Below are 27,370 nucleotides of genomic sequence, written 5' to 3'. Positions count from 1 at the left end.
TTCAGGCAAAAGGCTGACTACAACCTGAACTGGTCACCAGTCTGTCACAGAGCACATATAGACACGGATGACCATTCACACCCACATTCACACCATCACTGAGTGGGAACTGAATCCACGCTGCCCACACCAAAGTCAGGCGAGTGTACCACTACACCATCAGTGACTCCCTAATTAAAATCTTGAGTTTGCTAAACCATATACTGTAATCAAAGCATAATCTCGGTACAGTTGTGCCAGGTCAATTTTTTTTGATACGGAACAATAGAACAAAGGCACAATTACCTAAAAGCACTTTAGATATGAAGTGGGTCCAGATACAGGGCCTGCTGTTATCCATATGCCATGCGATTGCCCAAATGTCTTGATGGTTCTCTTTATTCAACCTTTGTCACTTACATCCTGAAAATATTATTTGCTCTGCATGACTGTCAAAAGTTATTCATCATTGTAAAATATTTGTCTTTTAAACCGCAAACTGAAACTTGGCTCTGTAATTCCGCATGGTGCCATGTGGGAATGTTTACAATACTGCTCAAATGCTGACTGGTCAATAGAGAGATGATTTGTTTGCCCCAAAAATAAAATTTTAAAAAGTCATATTTGGCAGATTTTTTCCCCCCAGAAACAATATTGAAATTTAAGTACCTGTAATTTATGTGTCCCTAATAAAAATAATTTTGACTGTGCCTGAGGAACATGACTGTCGTTAGTAGCATCCAAAGTCATATACCGTGCACAGAAACAATCTTTACAGGTCACTGTTTTATTTGTTCAGTGTGTGCACCCAAAATATAGCCCAAATATGTAGGTTCCAAATAATCCAATGGTCCAATGGTCCAAAAATGGTCCATACTTGAAGAATTGAATTCTGTTAGATGCAACCATCTAACGTCAATGGTTTTTTGACTTGGAAACTGACTTGTATTTTATTTATTTCCCTGCAGCAGACGACGGGTGTGGCGGGACACTTCGCGGCCAGAGCGGCGTGATCACCACTCCCAATTACCCTGCTGAGTACAACAATAATGCTGACTGCACGTGGACTGTCCTGGCCGAGCCGGGAGACACCATTGCCCTGGTGTTCTCTGACTTTCATCTGGAGGATGACTACGACCTGCTGGAGGTCAGCGGTACAGAGGGCTCGTCGCAGTGGTGAGTAAGCATTTTGTGTGTAGAACTTGGGATATAGGACGCTGTGTGATTTTTAAGTGGGAAGGGGTGAAATTCTGTAGACTGAGTGGAATGGAGCCATCTTGCGAATAATCATTGAGATATCATTCATATGGGGTAATATCAATTAAAAATATATATTAATCCTTCTATATGGCATTCACAGCTTTCTCCCTTTGGTGTGTTGCATGTGACAGTGGTTTAAGTCTCAGTCACACACACACACACACACACACACACACACTCTGGTATCCTTTCAATTAGTCAGTCTATGATAATTCACATGCTCAAGTCTAACAATGAAGACGTAGGACATCATGATGTCAGCGTAGTCCTCTTGCCATCTGTGGCAGCTCCCACTTGTGATGACAACTCTCTCAGCACAGGAAGTAATTAGTCAGCTCGACACACAAACGTATGCCGGAGATGTATACACGGACGCAAGCATCAAACCATGCGCAATGTGTGTTATAATAAGAGCAGGTATGCGTCAAGGATTATATAAGGGGTCACCTATTCTTTTAAACAAGGGAATACTTTGAACTAAGAGCATTATTTGGAAACAAAAGGAAGAATGATATCCACCCAGTAAACACATTAAGTCGTTCAGCATAAGCACTTCCTGGATATAAGTGCATCGACTGTCCAACAAAGGAGAGCTGCTCGATATGAAAGTCACTTTGGATCAGACTGACTGTTTGACTGAGAGTTGAGCACTTCGCAGAGTCCCAGAGGTGGATGTGCAAAAGAAGCGCTTCTTTTGCAGATCCTACAATGTCATTTCCCTCTTGTCCAAGACTTTGATTTGCTCTCTGTTGTTGCTGCGGGGCGGGGCACAAAAATCTCGACAAAATCTCTGTGACGGTTGTTGTAGTAGTACATCTTCAATGTCTTAAATGGAAACGAGTGGGAGAAAATTAAGGAAATTGTAACAGGGCAAAAAGCATACATATCTCCTTGTCTCTTTTGTTTCATTCAATAGGCGTGCCAGTGGAACATTTACTCCTATATTTGTTAATCACTAATATTTGGCACTGATAGTGGCCTCATATTAGTCCCTTTTTTACTGCAGGAACCTTTTTAGGAACTTACCTATTTAACCTGGTAATTTGAGTTCCCCGTGTGTTTCTAATGCAAAAAAAGTACTCTGGTACAGAAGGTTTCCCGAGGAATTTTTTTTTTCCTCCTGACCACCACAGCCTTCTTAAGACTACAAGGAACTCTACCCGATCCTGTATTATACTGTATGTATTGTTGTCACTTGCTAAATATGGTATATAAAAGAGCAAGCTCCTGGGAAATGCATTGGGGTCCTAAATTCCCCTCTTTATAGTGACCTACATCTAATAAGTTATTTTTGTGGAACATTATTACATACAAGAGTCTCCAACCTATACGGCGCAATGCTAACCTGTGGCAGGAAAACCCTCTATTACAGACAATTACCATCAAGATCATGACTGTAATTAGGTGAGAATCGTAACGTGTCCTCTTACATTGTTGTTTATAGCGCACAAACCCATACGTTGATTGACAGCCCAGCAGAGTTAGGATTCTGAGAAGGCAGCATAGAAAGTACAACCTTGAGAGCTGCCTTCCAGAGCAGAGATGTGCATGCTGATTAAATGTCTCAATGCAATGGTCTAGCGAAAAAAGAAATTCTCCGCTAGGAATTACCCTAATAGGTCTTGGTGTGTGCTACTTGCCTAAATAAACACGTAGCTTAACATTTTCATTGTTTGCATCCACATTGATTTTCCCTCCCCATCACAGGGCATGTGATGGTAATGTAAATACCCAACACCCAGCAATTCGACCATTTGCCACTAAGTGTAACTCATAAATATTTGATTATGTTTCTTGGGTTCTGAAAGTCCCCCTCATGCGCTCTCATCTCCCAGCTGCACTTGAGATGTTAAATCTGAGTCCCGTCATAGTCTTAGTCCCATAAACAGCGATAAGAATGCGCTTGAGTCGGACGTTAGAACTACACTTCTTACATGACAATGTGGCAGAGAAACACAACATATGTGTTCATATCATGTATGTGAGATATCCACAGATGATGCCAAACATAAGAAAGCATGTATGCCTAACGTCTGGATAGAAAATCCTCAAAGATGAGGTTTAAATGCAGAAGATAAAATCACTACATGGTGCAAAGGTGCCTTGCGCAGGAAGTTAATTAAACTGTGTGTCAAACGTGATCAAACAATGAACACAGCACAGCGTTGATCTGAGAGACGACAGCGTTTGATGTCTTTAAATCTCCTGCTGCTACTCAAAACAACAATAGAAGAAATTAGTTACAGCCCGTCAGTACAGTCTGCTTCAACATTTACATTTGAGATATTACAGAATATTCATCCATCCATCCATCCAATGAGTAAAGGTGGTATATAAAATTGAGGGATGGACATTTACGGTAAGTGTGTTCATAATTTAACTTGTTTTGCTGACAATTTTCCTTGTGACAGATCAGTCTCCAAAACAGGCTTTTTACTTCTCTTGTATTATTTCCTCTCTCTCTCTCTCTCTCTCTCTCTCTCTCTCTCTCTCTCTCGCTCCCTCTCTCTCTCTCTCTCTCTAGCTCTTTCTCAGTCAATTGTTTTTATTCGTCAATACGTTTTTGTGGCGGTAATGTGTCTCAGTTTTAGTTTTTGCACTGCACATATTTTTCCGAGGCTCATGGGTCTTACGTTTTACTGCGGCTCTGCTCTCATGAGTTGTGTCGATCTTATTCACTTTCAAGCTTTTACATTAAAATGCAGCAAACATTCTTGCCCAAAATTAATACTACTTTCCTGCCTCATATTCTTGTAGTGTCCATGGTGCAAAGCTACTGTAATAGTCCCTCACTGTCCTTGTTAGTATTCCCTGCGTAAAAAAAATAAAAAAATAAAAAATGGCACAAAGGCAGTTATTTTCAGCATAAGACGACTGAGTGTCGGCGTAGCAGGCAGCGGATACTTTCTGCAGATGTGTTTAAATGGAGGCTTCTTCTGTGTGGTAGTGAATTGGGTGCGTACTCTTCGGGTTAATGTTTGTTATGCTGTGACCTGTTTCTCATAACGCCGACTGGCAGGATCGGAAGCACTTTGCTTCAGAGCTTTGCTGGTAATTCACTGCAGCATCACGAGTCCGGTCACGTCTCTTTGGGCTCGACTGTGGCATTACTCCTGCTACCGCGCTCTCTCCAGCATGCGCGAGTCATAAAACATTTGAGCGGATCGTTTTGTCTGATTGTCTAATGAAGGTCTATACACTTTAATTACATATTCTATAGTCCTTTAGTCTAAGTGGTTCTCTCATCATAAAAGCAAACGAATCATCCGAGGGCAAAAAACAAACTAATAGTGAGTTGTATTCATTGCATTTGGTAAGGTTTTGCTGACTGCAGTCGTCGTCTTATATATTTTAAATATTTTTACTCTCATGTTGTTTTCTTTTAAAATTTTGTTTCACTACTTCATTTTTCTTGCTTAATCCCAATAGCGATATATATGCTTGTAATGAAATACCACAGAGACTATCATGATTGCTATGTAGGAGCCATTTTCTATCCCATTTTCTATCTGGTCAGCCATCATGGATGTGATCTAATGTTCTTCCAGTAATATTTGTAAACATTTGCTATCAAATCTTTCTCACATTGATTTGTGAAGTACTTCAAAGAACAAGCCATCAGATAATTTCAGCTTCCCTAGCTCTGCCCTTTCAACTATACTACTTTCAATTTTGCATACATGATATGAAGAAAGCTGATGTGACAGATAATGCGGGGGATGTCAAGGATCATCGCGTCAAACAACCTCCAGATTGTGCCGAGTTATATATACACGAACTATCACGGATCTCATCTCACTGCATCTGAATCCCTTTCTCTTCCGTGTTATCATACAATTATCTTTTTCATCGCCTACCTCGACAGACTCTTACATACTGAATAGATGACTTTGGCCCTTGCAAAGGTGTTTGAAAGTCAAATGTTTGATTCACTGCCGACTTTGATATAATAACCATCAAAGTAATCCCATACAAGTCATGTTTCTATACAGTTGAGCTCAAACGAATCAACTGCATTGATATTCATCGTGAATAAAATCATTCTTCTTGAAAAAAGTAACAGGCCTTTACTGTGTTATAGTTCGTTATAGTTCTATAGTTCAGTATGTGTCTGCACAATGGATCAATAGCTGTTGTCGCCAGTCTGCCAATCAATGCCCCTCCAAGCCCACTTGTCTGATTAAAGATTTATTAACCGCAGCTCTTGCTTGAAGACTCAATCTGCAATGTGTCATCAGTCAACAATGTTATCTCCAAAACCTTGTGCCTTGTTGCAGATCGGCTCATCTTAGACCTCCAAAGCATTAATCCATCCTCCCTCTGTCTCATTGCTCATTCTAAAACTGCAAGGTGATGTACAGTAGTGAAGTGGTGGATAGAGATCAAGGTTAGTATTCCATCAACTTTGAAGTCTGTACTGCTTGTTTCTCAAGGCGAGGCCTTATGTAGGCCACAACGGATGGGCAGGCACGGAACTCCTGATTAGCATCTATCATTAATTAACTGTTGATCATCTGCGTTTTGTTAAGGAGAAACAGCAGGAGCGGCAATTTAGTCTTCAATGTTTAGTCTAACGGGCAAACTAGCTCCCCGGAGGCGGGCAGCCTGGAAAACAATGTGCCTGTGTAAGCATGTCTAGCCATGTGGTACCACGCACCTTATTCCAGCGAGAGCGACAGAACACACAGAGGTTAAAGGCAATGGACCACATCACTGCACCCTGACTGGGTGTCTTTTTAGTTGTGTTTACACGGCACCGCTGGAATCCAACCTGTCACTTTCAACAGTCCCTTCGATGCACTATGAGCTTATGAGCTGTACACACAAATATATTTAAAGTATACACACTGATGCCTGGAAACGATTGCTTTTGGGATTTTCTTTGGATTTGTGTGCACAAACTCAACATAATCTCAAGAATGTAGTTGGAAATGAAATGCAACGTTAAGCAGTCGTAAGGCCATCTTCACTGCCAGCCTCCTGAAATCCTACAATTACAATACAAATACAATTTAAAAGCACAAGTGCTTGAAGGCCATTTGTTTTCTTGTGCTCCTATCACCGTATGTGCGTTGTGATTTTGTCACATACCTCTTAATGTTCACTTTAATTTTAAAACGACGTTTAAATTTGTGGTCATTTACGGTAGCTGTGACACATAATCCACATACTGTACATGAGCTCATCACCCGAGAGCTAACTTGAGCTCCAAAATATTGTTTTGTACTGCTTTTTGACATATATGGAACAAAAGGTAGGAGAAGGTTGAGGAACAAATACACTGAAGTGAAAAATACAGTAACTGTCTCTCACAGATGATGAGTGCAGGAATACAATAGTTAAAAGGACTAAATTGAGAAGCAGACAAGCTGAACCTACATTCTATTGTTATACGTTCTGTCAATCGTATTTTTTGTGTGTGGCAAAAACGAAAAACAGCACAATGAAAATATCCCATCGGTCTTTCAGAGCAGACAAAGATGTGTTCAAATAAATGTTAACATGGATTTGTGTCCATGCTGCAGTAACAACGAAACATCATCTTGCCACTTCCCACCCACTAGAGGACAAGATGGCATTGTCTGATCCAGGTCACTGCTCAGCCACAACAAATCGCCCCAATTTTGTTATCCTCCACTTTTCACAGGACAATCGAAACACATCAGTAAAACATGTACTATGAGCACAAAGCCATGTACAGTGCATGCAAAGTCACTTCTTTAGCAAAACTAACCATCTTGGTAAGTAATTTAACTTGACAACAGCAGCCAAGAGCGTCAGACGTATTACCTTCATGCCCACTCCAATCACGTTGTTGAGTTATATTAATATGCATTGGGATATTAGTACAGGGGTCTGCTGTTCATGGAAAATATAGTTTGTGCTCAGTTTAACTATAGCCATCTTATTTTTGCTTCAAAATTATTGATGACACACTCTTGAGTGGACAGAAAATGAGTCATGTACCTTTTGGGTCTAGATGACTCACACTGAGTGGATCCTCCTACACAAGCACTCGCCTGTTATGATTTATTAAATATTACCAAAAGATATCCTTTGCTGCTTGTGTTTTTTATTTTTTATTTTTTTTCAATCTGAATATTCTTCAGATTAACAGGACTGGATGTTAGTTGGGTACCATGTGAGAATTGTGTGTGAACTCTTCCCACTCATCACTTTTTTTATTTATTTTTTTTATTTGAAATGACATTCAGGGCAACCTGAATATATTTACAGAGGAACCTCTATGAACTCGGGTGAGCACGCCATGACCAGCAATTACCAGCGCTGCACGGCAATGTGCCTCCAATAAAAACTTATTCCATCAATAAAGGTGGGAAGCCCAAGGGTGACAGCCAGCAGAGGACAGAGAAGGACATGTCCAAGCATGTAACTGTTGAGTTGCACACGTGAACTGTTATTATCTTTTTTTTTTTTTTTTTGTACTAGTAGTGGGGGGAGGTCAGTCATATCTACAGGATCAATATAATAATATATTATATTTTGGGACCCTTTTTAATGGAAACACAAAAACATGTTCTACACTGAATTGCACAAAGTTGTAAAAATTGCACAGTGTTATTAGAAAGACAGTAAAGTAATCCCTTTATACGTGTATATATACATAGGCTGTCTCTGTTATCACTGTTTTGTTTAGGCAGCTATTGAATCTTTAAATTTTAAGTGAAACAGGTATTTTTGTGTTTTATACATAGGGCAAAGTGTTTTATTTTTTTTATTTTTTTTTAAACAACCTCTATGTGCTATAACTAGCAGAAACAGAGTGAGGAAGAAAAAACTGCTTTGGGATTATTCTTTCTTTTGTTTTGTTTTTTTTCCTCCCTTGATGTCGAAGCCATGGCAAGTGAGTGGGAAGGATGGCTTTTGCTCTACCAAAGCTAAAACCTTTAGTTCATCTGTGTCATCCTTCCTTTTTGCATACAATCTGCTGACACAGTCTTTTACTTGGGACTTTCTCTTGCTTATGTCTTCTATTTCCCAGCTTGTTGCAATTTCCACTGCAGCAAAGAGGGGCAGGATTTCGAACTGTATATTCAACCATAATGTAAAGGTGGTTAGGGTTAGTTCATAATCTTTAGACTTCGACACTCAGAAGTGCCAGTTCTCTACCAATTACATTATTATATGCACAAAGTTCTACTACGTTCTCATGAAAACACAAGACTAGTAATAGTAATGTAGGAATTATCCACATTTCTTTCCATTTCAGCTCTCTCGCTGTCTCCAATCAAAGATAACGTTGTTTGTCAGCTCTACTGCAACTTTTAAATTGTTTCCCTCACTACTAATAAGAGGCAATAGGGTAACTGAAACAGCAGGACAGAGTTAAAAACATGATTAAAATGAGGAAGCAAATGAATGTCTCGCCTGTGTTAAGATTCCAGCAAGGTCAAATAGTGTTTGTGCAGCAACATCTCATTACCCTGCATCGACATACTGTCAAAATCTGATGACATCAGTTGAGGATTTGGCTGACGGGAAGGTAACTGAAAAATGGTTTAGCAAATGTTTTCTTTTTTTTTTCACCATCTTGCTAGTTAGTCCCAGAGTGCAAAGGTGTACAACATGGTTATTCAAGTAAGAGTCTATTAATTATTGACATTTTAACAACACACTTGTGGGCTATACACGGTAACATTAAGCTACTAAATGTGACAAGCAAATAATGTCCCTGGTAAAAACAATGTTCCCATTAAGAGATTTGTTTTGCCAATTGTTTTGTTGCCAAAAAACACATAATGTATTAAATACAATAGGATAGCACAACTACAGCTTTTTAAAATGTTTTTTATATGTAAAGAGGTACATAGGGACTTTACTTACATTACATTAAAACTGATGGTTTTCTTGTTCAGACCATAAAATGTCTGATATGGTAATAGAATGATCACGGACTGAGTCATTTTGATGCAAATATAATTCCAGAAGCAGAATTGTGCCCTGTGAAAGATATGGTCTTTGTGGCTTCATCGGGACTCAACAAATGTAATTAAACTATATTCTGAAGAAATTCAAGTCACTGGGGGGTAAAAGAGCAGTAGAGAAAAAAAAAAAAAAAAAAAAAAAAAAAGCAGGTGTTTGCTTTAATAAAGTGGCCAAACTCTGTAATAGCACTTTACGTGTACTTGCATTGCAATAAACCTGCTAGGAGCAAAGTAGACTTGATGAACAAAACTGTTTTTGCACTCAGGAATCATACACCATGAAATTAGGAAACTACACACAGTGTATGTGTCCTTATTTTAAGACAGAATTCACCTAAAACGAGCTGCTTTGGTCAAATATTCCACTTTTAGGGTGCTTCATTTAAGTGTAATTCACAGACAGATGCTTATAGGTGTATTAAACTGAACACCTAAGATCCCATGCCCCGTACAGTATGTTTCTGCCTCTGGAACAAAACATATGTTTTAGAAAGAATTATGCAACTGGGTTTGCCTTACATCCTGTGGGCATAGGATTAAGAAGCATATCATTGGGAATTTCTGCTTAAATTGTGTCCAGAATGCACTTGCATTTAGAAAAGTGTTGGTCAATTAGTCACACCATTCCACAATATTTCACCAATTACACTGCATATACACACACACACACACACGCACACACATTGACACTCTTTGGTGCTCAAGGGCAGGTCAATTATATCATACCTTTTTAATTTTTGTTTAATTTTTTTTATTTTTTTATTTTTTAAACACACACAACTAAATCTAATTGAGTCCAGTGGGATCGTTGGATCTGATTAAGTTTTTCTTTCAAGCAAAAAAAAAAAAAAATCAAGCAAAAGGAAAGAAAATCACACTTGGCCGCTTAAATTAAAACTCTACTTTCATATAACAGCTTCACAAGACAATATACTTGATGTTAAAGTAAAATACTGCATTTTTAACTATTGGGTAGTCCCAGTTTGGCCAATTAAGGTTGGCAATGGCACATTAATATAATTGATGTGATTTATACTATAAGATAATTGCCCCTACATAGCATAATGTATGAGAACCTAATTACTTTTGTGAACTTTATGTAGGACTACCATGTGTGCTACTGACCCCTGTTCAAAAAGTGTTAAAAAATTAAAACGATGCTCTGTGATTTCTGTTAATCACGTTACTGGAGTTGCTGCAAAGATCAGTGTCTTCTCGTGGGAATCGAGTAGGAAATTCTTCCAAAATGATCAGCAGTGGATTGTGTTCACCTTAGCACCACATACTTGACAATCTTACATGACACTGTTCTTGTGCTAGGTCGTGGGCAGCGATACACCAAATAATGGTGAGTTCTGCTGCAACACATTTTTACAAATCCTATATATTTACATAATTAAGGAATGAAAGACTATGCTTTTGCTCTAATGATTGTCTAGTAAATGGAATTAAGGCATTTTCTTCTTTGTATGTATGTGTGAGAAATGTAGTTTTTTTTATACTGAATATCTTTTCACTTGACAGGTTTTTTTCCAATTATACTGGGAACAAGAACAAAGCAAATCAATCATTTTAAGAACCTCTCCTAGAATCATATATGACTACGTCTTAATTTTGAGGGTTTTGCCGCCTATAGTTTGTAGCCACCCATCCTAATGACATGCAACAATATGCCATCATTAGTCTACATATAGAAAGAATAGTGCCTGGTTTGATGTTGCGTGATAATCTATTTATTCTGAGGCAGTATAGTAGTGCAAAATAACAATTCCTCCTGCCACAAAGAGCTAATACATCGAAGTAATAAGGTTTCTTATCATTTGTATCAACACACACCTGAAGTGAGCACAAAAAGTCAGTATATCATTGTTAAGGGGGTGGAGTGAAAGGTCAGGCACAGACTCCTTCTAATTGGATGTTTTTTTTTGCTCAGGACAAATTGGTCAGAATCATGGGTGTTGTGAAAAAGACATACCTGTAACTTGTCCGCTGTTCATTGTACCACTTGTAATGTTTTTTTTTTTTTTTTTTTTTTGTAATTCAATTGTTAATTGTGTCTTACTTTTTTTGTTAATTTAATTGGATGGATGAGAATGGATGGATGGATAATTGGATGGATACAATATATCTCTCCCGAATCATTTTTTACCCTAACCCTGGCAGAATTGAAGGTTAATGGAACGAGAATTGGGGTCTTTAGGGCAAGGGTGAAAGTTCACACTCGGTAATGAAAAAAAAAAAGAAAAAAAGAATCGGCCATTTACACTTTGTAAAGAGTTCAAGGTTTAATTCCACTCAGCCTATGTCAGGTTTTATGCAACATGTTAAAAGTGTTTGTTTTAACATATTGAGAGTAAATATTTACTGACCCCACAAGTAAGCATGTTAAAGCTTTCTCTGTATACTTTTAAATGTGGTGAACATTAATTGGAAGTTAGATTTATAGACTGTCTGGACTAGTATTAGTCAATATAGTACTTAAAAAACCACTAATGATATATGTCCACTATGTTCTCAGTCCTGTGTAAATATGTAGGTAGTTATTGTAAATAAAGGTTTATGTAATATTATGTTTAGAATTTTGGGCATGCTAATTTAGGCCAGTGTTATTTATAATTTCTACATTGAGGAAAACAAAAAATCTGATCCCTATGAAAATGTCCCTGCATAACACAGAAAGAAAGTGTGGATCAGAAAAATAATAGAAATGGATTGTGGAGAATATTGGCAAGATGCAAAAGGAGAAGTCAATCTCATTAAAACTAACTGTGAAAGTCAGACAAAGGCCAGTGTACACAAAAGAACAGAACCGAGGGATTGTCTATCTTTTGTGCACTACATACATTTCTGTTAATGCCTCAGGATGAAAGTGAACTCATGAACAATAGCATGGCCTCTAACCAATTAAACTGAAACTACACGGTGCTCCCACGGAAGTGGGTGGACAACAGGGGATCACACAGATGATGAAGTGTTAAAAGTGGACGATTAATCTTTGGCAGTTCTCAATACCTGGTTGTCGCAGTTGGCATGGAGCCCCACATCTTGTATGGTTTCTCTTCTGTCGGTGCCATCTGTGTTGCACGGGGCTTCTTGTCAGATATGTCCTCAAACTTCCCGTGAGATCAGTAGAAACTAAAATGCATGAAATGACCTGCTTCGAGAAAGTAAAGTCAGATTAATTTCAATGAAATGATAGGGACAGGCAACTGTGAAGTGGAAATGTAAAGTATTGGTTCACTTTGAACAATTACACCCATGCTCAACGTTAGTTGAAAATCAGTTTACTGGTTCTTGCCTAATCCTGCTAACAGTTGGATGACAGGCAGTCAAGCGGAAAATCAAAAAATAGGCCAGCAAAAGCACACTGTCTCCGCCGGCGTAGGTGAAAAGAGCTTGAGTGGGAGCCGGCCTAAAATCACATCAGTTCCTCTGAGCAAGTTGTTGTCTTTGAATCCACACTCATGAGGGACAATTATAAGCTCCTGATTTAGTTTAAAGAGTGGAAATGATCCCTTTGTCTCCCTGCGAAGAAGGCAGTTGGTGACTGCCACACTAATAAACTTAAATGCATTGGACATTGTAGTTAGAATTTGGTGGACATGTTGGCATAATGTATTGACTGAGTGTGTTTCAAACTTGCTCTTTATCTGCAATAATTACAAGTCTGTTATTGTATTCCACCCACTAGGCAGGCTTTGAACGTGTCATTGCAAGAGCGATGGAAATATTAACGGGACTATGGAGAACACCGCGGGGATATTTGAGTTATAATAGCTGTTAAGTATGTGTATGTGATTTAGAATACAACTAAAGCTTGTGGGTTGTATCCCAGATAAATCACCAAATTATCTGACTTTCGAGAATGAAATCGTTCCATTGTAAGCACTTTCGGGGGATAAAAGTGTCTGAAATTGATTACGGCCTCGCTTAGTTTCCCACACCTTGCAGATTGAGCCCAACTGTCGTCGGGAAATGAAGATCATCTTATTTCATTGATGGAAAACACAGTAAGAATAATAGCCCTTGAAAATATTTTTTGGTGGTTTAACTAGTCACCATTACTTTTTAGAACGCTCACACCCAAAGTTAATTAGCTTTCTTCATGCATTATATTGACCTTTTATATATTGTATTACCGTTTAATACATTGGCTTCCTTGTCATGGCTTATTCTTTAAAAGGGAAAGTTCTGACTCTGCACTATTTGTCCATTATAAGAAGTGCACATGAGCAGATTGTATGGCAACAGTTTTGTATGCCATATAATTTCATGAATGTCAGTAAGTTACTGTTGCTAATGTGAGGTTGTTAAATCAGGGACACATTTAATGATCACAGCAACCTCAGAAAATATTTTTTCAAAGATTCTGTCATATTTCTAGCAGTCGCAGAATTTAACAGCAGCCAATCCCAGCATTAGTTGCAGTTGTCCATTATCAGTATACACCCACATTAGTATTTATCTGACTGCGGTTTTACAAGTTTGAAAGAGAGTAACCCAACTTCTCACTTGATTTGTTACCTCAATAAACATTTTCCTAATGGGTTTATGTCTCAATTACTTTATTTTAAATCTGTTTGTCAATGCAACAAGTTATTTATTTCATAAATAATGCTTCCATTTAGAATAAAACTGATAGTAGGAGGGGTATTCAAGAGTTGATTACCTTAGAATTGGGATAGAGCATTAACAAAGCTTGGATCCTTCCCTGGTGGACACCAAAAAACCAATACCAAAAAAGATTGACATCGAGATGGCTTGTTCCTCTTTCGTTGGAGCAATAAAGATATTTTGACACTTACGAATACATCCTCGGTTCCATCAAATCGTCCCGTCCATTTTACAGCAAACAATAAAAAGCCCCATAGACTCTTGTTGACACGGACATGTTTTCATGATATAACGGCAAAACACTCCCTGACAGCCACACATGCATCGGTGGATATCAAATATAAAAGTCAGGTTATCGTACAGTCTTTCAACGCATTATCGACAGACTTTAAATACATCATTAACCTTGAACCATTTTAATAGTCGCTTTGATCTCTGCAATGTGTTCTCCTTTGTTTGCGTTGCTTCTCTGCATATGTTTTCGTTGCATGCCACGTTGTGTATTTGTTTGTTTTTGATAAGCTGTCAGTTAAATACAAGGATGAGGGTGCTGCAATAAGTCCTTAAAAAGGACATTCTTTTAGAGTTATGTTTGTTCTTGTATAAAGTACCTGAAAGTGACACTTGGGTAAAGTACAAATATGTTAATAGAAAATAACTTCAGTTAAAGTTAAAATCACCTTGTATAATATTACTTGAGTGAAAATCTAAAAGTATCTGACGTTTTGCTGTATTTAAGAATATAAAAAAATAATTCTGATAGTAAATGTTCTCGAGTAGTTTTTATTTATTTTTTATTTAGTTTACATCAATAGTGTATTTAAATATCTGCGTGTTGGCTAATGAGCGAAGTACTTGTACTTTGTTACATTACAAGACGGGTTATGTTTTATGGTATTTATCGCTAGTAGACCTTATTAACCTTTATTATTTTTCTTATCCTCAACACATCTTACAGCTGTTTTTAAATGTGGTTATTATGTTCTGCTTTGTTTTTACTATCTGTATTTTAATACTGTCTGTTTGTTGGTGAGCCAAATACAATTTTCCACCTCGGTAGACAAAAAAAAAAAAGAATTATTCTATTCTGTGCTATTGAAAGGATTAGTGATTGTTTCACCTTTACGTGTGAATTTAAATTAAATTAAACGAAACTGATTTGTTTAAGTTCCTCTATCAAACACTTACACTGAGGACTTCAGAAACTGGTTCAGTCTTCTCTTGATTTGTGTGATGTGATTGTGTGACTGCATCTGACTGGGTATTTCATAATTTTATATCCTCTGAATTTTATTTGTATGATTTGTAGCGATTGTATTAATGATATGCGCACGTGTAAGTGTTCCTGTATGACTGAACATGCCGTGGACCTTTTGACTGAATTTTATTGAATTTTAGTCATTCTGTTTGTTACAGTTGTGCACGGTGGCGCTTATCATGAACAAATGGCAGACAAGTGATCAAAGTAATTCTAGGAAAAGCCATGCATATTTTTTTGTCATTGTACTTAAGACAAGATGGGGATTATTATCATTAACTTGCTTGGAATGAGCGCGTGACATTAACTGTACAACAAGTATATGTTGCGGTCATGGATATGTAGCTGTGTGTGACCCTGCATACTCATATTCTGTTGATGCATTTATTTTACGCAAGGTTGCAGTTATTAAAACCTGTCAAGGGATACATTTTAATTAATGACCAATTGTGCAGGCCCACCTCTTCCAAGCACACCAGAGGAGCGGAAGTGTCCCACACTTGAGCATGCATCAGCGCACTCGTGCAAAATTATTGGCCTGCAGATGCCAACTGGGCTGAAACACATCATGGAATCTGATAACACCCGAAGATTTTTGGTTGGAGCGTCTGCCTCACAGTTCTGAGGACCGGGGTTCAATCCCCGGCCCCGCCTGTGTGGAGTTTGCATGTTCTCCCCGTCCCTGCGTGTGTTTTCTCCGGCCACTCCCACATCCCAAAAACATGCATGGTAGGTTAATTGACAACTCTAAATTACCCGTAGGTGCGAATGGTTGTTTGTTTGTATGAGCCCTGCGATTGGCTGGCAACCAGTTCAGGGTGTAGCCCGCCTCCTGCCCGATGATAGCTGGGATAGGCTCCAGCACGCCCACGACCCTAGTGAGGAGAAGCGGCTCAGAAAATGGATGGATGGATGAAAGAATTCTCTACTTTTGCGAATTGAGATGCTTTGGTTTATGTCTCTGCCCCATTTTTGCTGGTTTTTACATAGGAAGGATGTGGTATTTGTTTACTGGTTATACATGACAATGTATGTATTCCTCCAGTTGGAGTTGTGTTTTAACACTCACTGTATATATATTTAAGTTTAAGTGTATGTGTGTGTGTATATATATATATATATATATATATATATTTGAAGAAGAGTGGATAGAAAGAAAAGAAAAAAATGAAAGAAAGGGAGATGACTTGTGACGTGTTGTTCATCCCAGAAGGAAATTTCTTTCAATCAGTCTCCATATTGTATGTTCAGTGAAGGCAAAAAATTAGGCGAGAAGAGGAAGACAGGAATCCCTCTGAAGATTTAACAAGAATCCCTGCTAAGACCAAAGGTCTGCCTTTAAATTATACAGGAACTGCTGAAATAGAATAAAGCAGACTCTGTTTTCCGGGAGGTACATATAAGAAAGGAGAGCATGTTGGCATGATGAAGTTTCATGAGATGTTACTGCCCTGAAGGTTTTGCACAAAACTTTATCGGTTGATGGTTTTTGTTTCCCGAGAGGTGGTTGTTTCTAGAATTGAATTGGCAGTTCAGTAATGTTTGGAAGGGTTTATTAAAACCCCCAGTGTTTGGCCCATTTCTGCTACATCTGAAGGTCACAGCCAACACTCTAAAACTGCCACACTAGACTTCCACACTGATTACTTTCACTTCAGAGGGGATTTTGTGTGCCTACCGGTAGTGCATGGCCATGTCAGTGTGTCTGCTTGCACGATACTGTGTACTTTATCTGGATTAGCCTGTCCTGTGCTATAATGCACATCATTAAAATGCTGAAAGTTTAGTTTGGTGCTTTAAAGTCACCGTGACCCTCACGCCACTGCACAGACTTGCATAGAGAGCAGACTTCTGATTGATCTTCTAAAGTATCCCCAATTACCAGCGACATCTACGTCGTCCCGAAATGGCCCTCGAGCTAACCATGGAAACACCCACATGTGAACATGACCGATGTTCATTAGATGCACTCATGCCCTAAAACTGTGATTTAACACGTTTGATCCTGCTGTGAAGCCAGTCACCTCTGACACATAAACTCCAGCCATTTCTTTGTATGCATAGTGATTCCCTAGAACAGGGAGAAGATGATTAAAAAAAATAATAATTATTATATATATATATATGTAAAGCAGGGAACAGGACATTTGACAAATGTGGCAGATGAAAGGTATTTACCATTTAGGGTGTTTCACCCTTTCGTCATTTTTAATAACCCAATCAAACGGTCGATAAACATCTAAGAGGTTGCCTTGGTAGGTTTGCCACATGGTGAACTTCCATTGCAAGGGATGGCCCAAAAGTCAAAAGAACAAAAGGTTCTCATTGATGTGATCAAACTACAAAAGTTATGACTAATTGATCAAGTGTTCTTTGTTTATACGGTTAGCATATTCTCATATTTAAGGTGACTGCAGTTTTCCTTGAAAATCTACTTGTCTTTTTGCCAGCATTCCATTCATATACTTATTAAAGTTATTAAAGGTCTATATTGTGTTCATTAGTGGTGTTACATTCACTTTTCTTTACAACAATCTTTGTTCATGTTTATGGAACTAAACATATTATCAAAGCATAAACGTTCAGACCAGAGAAAGTAGGCTAAAGTTTTGAAAGCACCTTTAGCATGTTACAATGCATCATGGAATGCGTACAGTTTCAGCCTTCAATCACAACCATCCTCCTCTTTCACCTTGCCCTGGCCAAAACACATTTTATCGGACTAGAAATCATTAAAAAAAAAAGGTCTCAGACAATGGAGCTCTGGGCCCAAGCAAAAGAAAACTGATTTAGGGCGGTGCTCTCAAGACAATAATAAACTAATACAGGCAGGTGCAAAGGAACCATTGAAAGCACAAAAAAAAAAAAAACACATCATCCTTCAGAAGACCTCCAACAGTCTGCTCCAAACCAACTGTGTTGCTCCCTGTCGTCCTCTTCATTTTTAAACTTATGTCACGTGGAAAAAAGGTGGTGAAATCCAAAGAGAACCTGCCAAATGTGTTCCCTGTTATGGTGGGATGAACAGTTAAACAATTAAGGATCACTGGCATAGTTTATGGCTTGCATAAACTTTTTTTTTTTGTCACCAGTGTCTTTCTTAGTGAAATGTAGTTTTTTCCTCAAGCTGCCATGGGAGACAAATACAACTTTTCATTCCTCCCTATGGTATTACATTTTTACATAAAAATATACATAGATTAATATTTTGGTGTCTTGGAGTGTGGAGGTGATCTGTGGGGATCATTTACTGTCATTGAGTAGTGTGCTCATGATCTCACTCTTTTCTATTCTCTTAAGTGATATAACATATCACCCCTAACTAAATATGGCTGACCCCATCGGTGTTGGACATAAAGTAGCATCATCTATCAAGTCTACTGTCATATGACATGCATGCAGCTGACTTCAATTTCATCATGCAGCCTGCTGGTCAAAGTAAAACAAGAGATTTAGCTCAACCAAATGAATGACTCACTGTAGATCTGTGTTAGATTATTAGCTATAGAAAAAAAAATGTTTTGTATGTGACATAAGGTACAGTATGTTAAATTTAAGCGCACTCTTTGGTTAGTTTTGGTAAGAATTGTAACAATCACTACCTTCATTTACTACTGCTTATTTGAGTCAACGATTGTAACTGTAATATTTGTTCTTATGATATGTTTTAGACTATGATTAATGTGAAGCATATATTGGAGTTCAATTAGTGTTTTGGCAGTTGTTTTCATTTATACCAAAATCTTAGACTAACATTTAGATATGCATATTACACAAAGTATATCACACCTTATCAATTTTAGTAGGTAATTTGGCAGAGAAGTCGCCCTTGAGTTGTCCTATGATAAAATCATGTGCTCCCAAGTGACTTTCTTTTTAACAAGGACAGAAGTGCCTGGTAAGCAAGAAGCCTCATTATTATACAGATCAGAGGACACTTTAAATGTTTGTGAAGTACGGTACGCAATTCTTTTCTTCCAAAGCCCGGAAATAAAGTGCCTTGTTCCTGCAAATGCCAATACTGTTTACATTTTTATTGGTCAATAGTATGGTGAAATGCTGTTCAAATTAGTATCCTCTTGGAAGCCTTCCTTAGATATGTAGCACTTCAAAATCGCCATCACACGCTCTCATTAAATGTGAAATATTTGTATAAACAAAAGCCAAACAAAACAAGAATACAGGGCACTGACAGGTTCTGCTACCATTTAAGATAGGGTATAATCAATGCTTGACTAAATTAGAATTTTGATGGACTGCAGTAAAGCCACTTAAAAGAATAGACTGAATAAAATATGGGCATCTTTGTTTTTAGAGAACACTTAGCCAAAGGAATAAGTAATATAAATTGTTTAAAAATAAAAATAAAAAAGCTTAAAAAAAGTCTCTCAGATTTCCAGTCACACTTTAAGTGCTTGTAATTATGTGCTAGTGTATTTGTAAGCACTGCGCCTTTTCTGCAAATGCATTCAGGTGCACAGGATGTACAAACTAATGTTTCTGCTGCGTGCAATGTGTTCAATTCATAGAGTATTTGCATGCGAGAAATGCTCCGGTCCTAGTAATCGAAGGTACTAATGTCTACTCTGTCCTTTTGTGCTCACAGGTTCACTGGCCCTAACCTGCCTTCCCCAATAATTAGCAGCAAGAACTGGCTTCGTCTGCATTTCACATCTGATGGCAACCACAAGCTGAAAGGGTTCAGTGCTCAATACCAAGGTATAGGATGTTGTCAAAAGCCTCTATATGTAAATATACTGTACTGTATAGTATGAACATTTATTTCATTCAAATCCTTCTAAATGAACACATTCATATTTATGACCAAGGAAGAGTTTAAAATCTGCCCAAAACATTACACTGTGGAGGAAATTAAAAGCAGGTTAAAGTCATTACAGACTGCAGTGCAATTTACAACTGTTAAACTCCAGAAAGAGAACATTTTTCTAGTTTTAGACACTCCTCGCCTATTGAGTGCACCTCAAGCACAAAATCTGAACCAGTGAACTTGTCGAAAGATAAGTCATAATATAAGAAGGCGACAAATCTGCTGAGCATGCTGGTGTTCCCAGGGAAATAAAATGTTAATGACCTTACTTTTCATTTTGTTCCACTCTCAAGACGACGCTGAACAGAGAAGACGATGTCAAGCCCAGTGGATGAAAAGATGATAGTTTGAATGACAAGATGTTTTGTTGTTTTTAGTGCAAATGAGAAAAAAAAAATTATATTGTTTGACGCTTTTCAAATTGTGCTTGTAAGGAAACAACTCATTTACTTCCCACAGGTCGGAAAACAGGATTTAAAGGGAGTAGGATATTGGCAGTGCATATATATATATATATATATATATATATATATATATAGGCATTCTTTTCCCTCTAAAACATGTTTCCATTTCGATTGAACTGAACTCACCCAATCGTAGGTCACATTGCTATTGCTATATTTGATTTATTTACAATATCGTCCTCACCACAGTTGTGTTCACTTTGTATAGCCACTGTACGTACATTGCACAACCACAGATGTTGATGTCCAAATACAATCCCTCCCTCCACCACTGCCATTTCTCATGCTATTATACTTTGAGGTTCAAGGGCCAACTCTCAGAAAGGATGAGCTGAGAGAAATGGGTTATTCATCCTCAAAAAAAAGGTGCTCTCTACGGATGTTTGGCTTTCAGAGGCAATGGGAAAAGACAGACAAATAAGGAGCAAAGCGAGACGGAATCATGTAGAACGCAGGGGGAAAGCAGGGTTGGGATTAAAGGTTCTCTTATAAATATTAAGATTCAAACTAAATAAATATTTCACACTTCACTAAAATTAAACGTTCCGTCCCCACTTTCCCCACCCACCTTTTGCCATTCGCATGACAATTCCCATAAATCCACAGCAAACCTTTCTGAACAGATTATCGGACTGTTGAAAGAATGCTTGCGCTCATTAAGTCTGGCTTTCAGTATTCATTTACTTTATGAGACTCTGGTAGCAGCAAAAGGTGTTTCATAAATACACTGTATTTATTCTCTTTTTTTGTTTGTAGTCGGCGTCATCAGAAACGCACACCCTTTAATTGTCCGGAAGTGACAAAGTAATCAAGTTGAATTGGTGTAAAAGAGAGCAGATAGTTTTGATGTTGTTTTTGAAATTCGTCTATAAATGTCACGATCGGCAATGCCGTAAGGGCAGATCCCAAAAAAATAGACTCCAGGTCAGAGGTCCGAACAATTTTAATTAAATGGCAGAGCATGTGGCGGCACGGTGGCCGACTGGTTAGAGCGTCAGCCTCACAGTTCTGAGGACCCGGGTTCAATCCCCGGCCCCGCCTGTGTGGAGTTTGCATGTTCTCCCCGTGCCTGCGTGGGTTTTCCCCGGGTACTCCGGTTTCCTCCCACATCCTAAAAACATGCATTAATTGGAGACTCTAAATTGCCCGTAGGCATGACTGTGAGTGCGAATGGTTGATTGTTTCTATGTGCCCTGCGATTGGCTGGCAACCAGTTCAGGGTGTACCCCGCCTCCTGCCCGATGACAGCTGGGATAGGCTCCAGCACGCCCGCGACCCTAGTGAGGAGAAGCGGCTCAGAAAATGGATGGATGGATGGATGGCAGAGCATGTGATGGCGAGACATACGAAACTAAAGGAACTCACCACCAGAGAGAATCAAAAACAGATAACGCAGGGAGACACGACAAACGGTCCGTGCGGTATAATCGTATTGAGCCTAAATTTGGTCAGAACGGCGGCAAACACGGGGCAAAAACGAGTGAATATTCCGATGCCCACACACTGTCACGGTGCCCCCTAAAAAGGCTGATGATTACAATGCATGACAGGTGCGTCACCGATGTCCACGCCCACCCAGACACTGCAACAAAAAGAAAAACAACTTGAAACACAGGGCCATGAGAATAAATATTCATTGACAGATAATGAACATTGATTTTTCTTAATTTCTATGTCATGATTGTCTAGCTCTGGAATTTATATTACACATATTTAATTGTGTAGACCATGTGTTGTATTTATCCTCTGACACCCTTTGTTCCAAATCAGTAAATAATAATGCCAATCAAAATATTGCTTTTAAAAAAATTATTTGTTTTCCCTCTTCAGTGAAGAAGATGACTGAGCTGAAGTCTCGAGGCGTAAAGTTGTTACCGAGCAAAGACAACTACCACAAGATATCAGTCTGTAAGTCAATAAAGTAATCATTGGTGGCTTTGCAAATATTTTGATTACTAATAATAAGCAACAAAAATACAAAAACTGAGTTTCTTAACCAATAAAGTAAAATAATCATTTGTGATTGGTAAGTCTAAAGAATGAGAGGTTTCCATATGCCATATATAAAAATCTTTGTAGCATCATACATTTTCCATGTAAAAAAATAAATAAATAAAATGCTGTCCTTTTCCACGTGTGTCTTTTTAATGCAGTGTCTCAGATGGGTGTGGCACAAGGGCACAACATGTGTCCAGACCCTGGCATTCCAGATCGGGGAAAAAGAAAAGGCTCAGATTTCAGGTAAAAACAAAGAATTGTGTCAAGTTGTCGAATATTTAGTCTGAAAGTTGAACAAGAGCATCGTTTTCTTGCCATCGCTGCATTCTCCCTGAATGTAAAGTGTGTGACCCGATTGCAGGCGAGGAGCCACCGTGCATTTCTCCTGCGACGAGGGTTACGAGCTGCAGGGCTCCAAGAGCATCAGTTGTCTGCGAGTGACTGACAGCTACGTGGGCTGGAGTGACGAGCGGCCCATCTGCAGAGGCAAGTGTTGACACTGTGCTGGAACCATGTTGGCGCACGAGAAATGGAGGTCACCACAACTTGCCCCCATGTTATACGTCACCTTGATTACTCAGGTTGAATGATTTGAATTTGATGGCGTGCTGTCATATGTTGTATTTTATTTTACATAACACACAAGATTTGGCAAAGCCTCCCTTCTTTCAGTATTCCAAAATTTTGTTCCTTTTGGGAAAATAAACCAGCTCTGTAAATATGAGAACCAACCCCTCCAATGGGATTTCCTATTCATTATCTTGGACTGATCCAATTAAATCAAAGCACTCAGTCAGTGATCTAATGAGAGGCAAATGTTATTGAGAAATATATTTAGTCACAAGTTCTTTGTTACAGGTTTTTTTTTTTTTCTTACAACTAATAGAAAAAAAATATAAATGCGAATGCAATAATGTGCATACCCAACAATATCAACATTGCTTTATAATAATATTAATTTCCATCTACCTGAGTTAACCTTTGGTCGTCTGCTTTGTTCTGCCTCACTTGGTTAAATGATGATTAAACATCATCCAGGAATAATTGAAGATCTGTATCCTAAATCAGCATTAGCCATGGTTACATTGAAAGCACCATCATTAGCATGCGGTTCGGATTATCAAAATGTATTCACTTTTCAAAAGAATGTGCTGTCCTTAATTATTTCACATGGTCTTTTTTTTTTTTGTTATTTTTGTAAGGGTCACCTTCAAGGTCAGAACAACTATCATTAATTGTAAGTGTTTTACCAGGACTCACGTTCATGGCCTTTTCAATAAATGTACGCACTCTAGGTACACACACACATGCACATACACAGACAATTCCCTTCAAGCACTCATTGAAATTCTGCTTTAATTTGAAAGGATGTTTAACAGCTCTACCATGCAGATCCCCGCAGGCCTTGATAACAAAAGTCACATTGTCCTTTGCAGGATGGGTTGTTTCAAAGTTTTCACAGTCCCTCTGCACTGAGGACCTATTGTTGTTCCAACAGATTGCTTTGTTGTCTCCACATTAGGGTTAAGGTTTCTTCTTAATGTTTGTATCAATGGCTTCCATATACAGAAATGTCTAAATGGCAAAGCTCCCCTTCCTTCCAAAGCTGTATATTTTCAAGCAGTGCTTTGCAATGCCTGTATTTCTCGTACATTGTCATTCACAACTAATTATCGTTATTATTACTATACTTGTATTAACAGTATTAGTAGTATTGTTTTTGTTGAAAATAATTCAATTCTATAGGCAGTGAGACAGCAATACATTTATTTGGTTTATTTTATAACTTTATCGACCCCACGGTCTCAACGCTCGAACACCTGCAGTACAGTATAGGACTACAGTACTACATACAACTTAAAACTTTCCATTCAGACAATAATTTGTGGCAGCTGCAACAGCTAGATCTTATCTACCAACAAATATTTTTTTCTCTGTAAAGCAAGGTTCATACTATTTTCTTAGAAGTATGGTAGGCTATTACTGTTTATGGTTCTTTGTAGACAACTGCCGCATAGAAAGAACATTAAACAACAACTATTTATCTCCGAAAAGGAATGATTTAATGCGGTGAGCTGCTCACATTGTATTTCTAGTGTTGCAAAACCTTGAAGCTCCATTTAGAAACCTGACGGTGAAGGGAAGCATCTTACTTGTGTCTGACATTATAAATGGGAGTCTCAGAGCTTTCACATAGTTTTATTTCTCAAAGTTATGATTGTAATCATAAATCACGGTGGACTCTTTGGAATGGCTTCAAGGACTTTACACAGAGAAGAGGCCGATAAAAAGACACTGGCTTTACTGTAGTTTACAGATTTTGTCCATCGTACATTTAATATCAGTAAAAACAGAATGTAAATCTGCGCCATCATATATTGTATAGTGCGTTAAAGAATTGTGTGTTTAAGAATTAACCCCTGAGGGAGTCCATATGGAGCTGATTCAACTTAACCAAGAGAACCAGATAGTGATGTATTAATATGATTATAAGAAATCCAATTTAGAAATGTGCCTCCAAGGCCTGACCACCAATGAAGGAAGTGAAGAGTTTCACAAGTAACTTTATCCAACGCTGCACTTAGGCCAAGAAGTATCGGAGTACAAACTTTAGGGATTTCCGATCTAATGCTGATGACTGCAGTTTCCACGGTGATAAACTCTAAAATGTGATTCAAAGTCTTTCCCACATCCATCGTCTTCTAGCCCCAGTGTGTGGAGGTCAATTAAGAGGACCTACTGGTGTCTTGACATCCCCAAACTACCCGGTTCAATACGACAACAATGCCAACTGCACTTGGGTCATCACTGTGATGGACACATCTAAGGTAGGAGTCAATGAAAAGCATTACTGTGCAGTGTGATTTTGGATGCTTCTATCGATTCCAGTTTACATGGTTATAGCAAATGTTTTGTTAAATTGCAATCCAAATGAAAAGATGCTGCCTAATTTATCTGCACTTCTTTAGAGGAGCTTCATCGGCAACCCTTACCTGACACATCTGAGTCATTTCATGCTTTAGCCAGTTCCTGCTATAACATTTGGAGACTTTCCCAACTCACCACACTTCTTTTGTTGAACAACATTAGTGATAAGGAAAATGAGAACGGAGGATAAGGCTGCACTGGAAACGAGCCAGTCAGAGACAAATGGACTTGTTTGAGCCATTTGTGGTGAAGAGAGAAGATATATATATTAAAGCAGAATAGATAGGGAGGTATTGCAAGTATTCAGGATATCAGGTCTTACAACCACCATGAAGGCCACCCAGCCTAACAGTTATTATTTAATGGAACCACATGGAAAATGATGAACTGTTTCTTACCTCGTACTGCAAGTGTAACAAGGGCTAATGAGTGCTGTGCGAGTATGTTGGTGAACCACTCTCCCCCGATGTCTCAAAGGTTTGCTGGTCAGTGGCAGGCAGCCTCAACGTTTAGCCTAGTGGTTAGTGTACTCAACTCTCAACTGGTGAGGATGGTGGCGTGGGGATTTGAGGCCAGTGGTGGTTGCACCGTGGAGGACACAAAAACCGGTTGTCTATTGAGCAGTGCTATGTATTGAGCTTCTGGCAGTTCCTAATTCAATTATGTTTGTATGAGGAAACTTTCTTCTGTGAGTAGACTTGCGCACAAACAGTTAATGGGTTTCAAACAACTTTACACAAACAAAATCCAAACTTGTCACTTCATGAGCAAAACGTAATGTTGTATCGCAAGTTGCTTCCAATGTTAAGTTAATATCAAGAGTCTCTGTTTCCAAACAACCTAAATATCATAGCTAAACCATGAGAAACTTCAAACATCATTAACTATGTGTGATTGAGTATTCCCCCCCCCCCATTATTGCTTATGCTATCCTCGGCTGTCATTTCACACTAAGTCTTAGGTCTGAATTTTGATGGATCTGAACTCTGCATGATCTGTTTTGTCTTCATGATGGTAATTTTTCATTGGGCAGTGAGTTTGACATTGTATTGAGTGCAATTTGCATTTACTGAATATAGTATAAGCTTTTTCATTAGGCTATGCTCTCTGCCCTCTAATGACATTACAAAAACATTTGCTGGACATGAATGGCAGCCAATTTAAAATTGCAGACAAAGATTGTCCTTGGTTTCCTTTTTCAAATGATTTCACATAGAGTACGTAATTTTCAATTTGGTGTTCCCATTAAGTTTGTACCATGACGTTTATGAGAACATAATTCACGGTTTCATGACTGCTGTTTGTATGAGACAGTGTGAGCTCTGAATACATTTAACGGAAAATGCATTGATTAAAGATTTGAGGAGTAAAGTTCAAAGGTGTGACTGAAATTCTGTCAGCTGACTGTTAAAGAAGATGGATGGAGGTAATGAAAGACATGAGCTACAGTATCAGAAGAAAGGGACAGACACAAAAAGGCCTCTGTCAGATCTGTTTCAGCATCTGTTGTTTAAAGTGGTCCCGTCACTGTCCCCAACATTGTCTAGGTGATAAAGCTGACTTTTGAGGATTTTGACCTGGAGCGAGGCTATGACACGCTGACAGTGGGGGATGGCGACGTGGTGGGGGACCAGAAGACGATCTTTCACGTGTAAGTGACACCTCTGAACTTCTCTTTGCTTCTGATCTCTGCATATGTCCTTAAACAAATTGTGTTGCCCTTGATACCATTTTATTCAAGATCCAGTTTTATTGTTGCCCCTTGGATTCTGTAATCTCTGCTTTTTAGGCTGATCCCTGCCATCTTCCCTTCTGTTTTCCCCAACACTTGATACAATGGTGCATGTAAAGTAGCCATAGCACCACGGTGTATTCAAGGAGATTAGAGCCATTTAGTCAAATATAACCACTGGAACTTTCTAAATTGCCAGAGACAGTCATCAAGCACTGCCTCCTTTATATTCAAACCACCTTCCATGTGCCATCACTAAAATTAGAACTGTTAATCACTTATTCTTCATGTTGGAATTCCTAATTAGAATTGAGTGAAATTACTTTTCCGATTGGAGGAAATTACTTCTGTGCCACTGACTAA

The 27,370-nt window shown here is 38.5% G+C and overlaps 1 protein-coding gene across 3 annotated transcripts in view; it reads left to right on the top strand.

Moving 5' to 3' along the window:
- csmd2 (CUB and Sushi multiple domains 2) overlaps positions 1-27,370 on the top strand; it is a 152,395-nt gene that overhangs the window by 49,916 nt on the left and 75,109 nt on the right. For all 3 annotated transcript variants that reach the window (XM_061760174.1, XM_061760173.1, XM_061760175.1), the window contains exons 5-11: positions 948-1,155; positions 19,664-19,776; positions 22,180-22,257; positions 22,503-22,590; positions 22,709-22,833; positions 25,054-25,175; positions 26,823-26,926. In XM_061760174.1, coding sequence (XP_061616158.1) covers positions 948-1,155; positions 19,664-19,776; positions 22,180-22,257; positions 22,503-22,590; positions 22,709-22,833; positions 25,054-25,175; positions 26,823-26,926 — 838 coding nt within the window. The remainder of the gene's footprint in view (positions 1-947; positions 1,156-19,663; positions 19,777-22,179; positions 22,258-22,502; positions 22,591-22,708; positions 22,834-25,053; positions 25,176-26,822; positions 26,927-27,370) is intronic.

The sequence above is a fragment of the Phyllopteryx taeniolatus genome, chromosome 21 (assembly GCF_024500385.1).
Source record: "Phyllopteryx taeniolatus isolate TA_2022b chromosome 21, UOR_Ptae_1.2, whole genome shotgun sequence".
In the NCBI taxonomy this organism is placed as follows: Eukaryota; Metazoa; Chordata; class Actinopteri; order Syngnathiformes; family Syngnathidae; genus Phyllopteryx; species Phyllopteryx taeniolatus.
The sequence above is the reverse complement of the archived record's forward strand: the minus strand, read 5'-3'. Positions and strand labels throughout refer to the sequence as shown.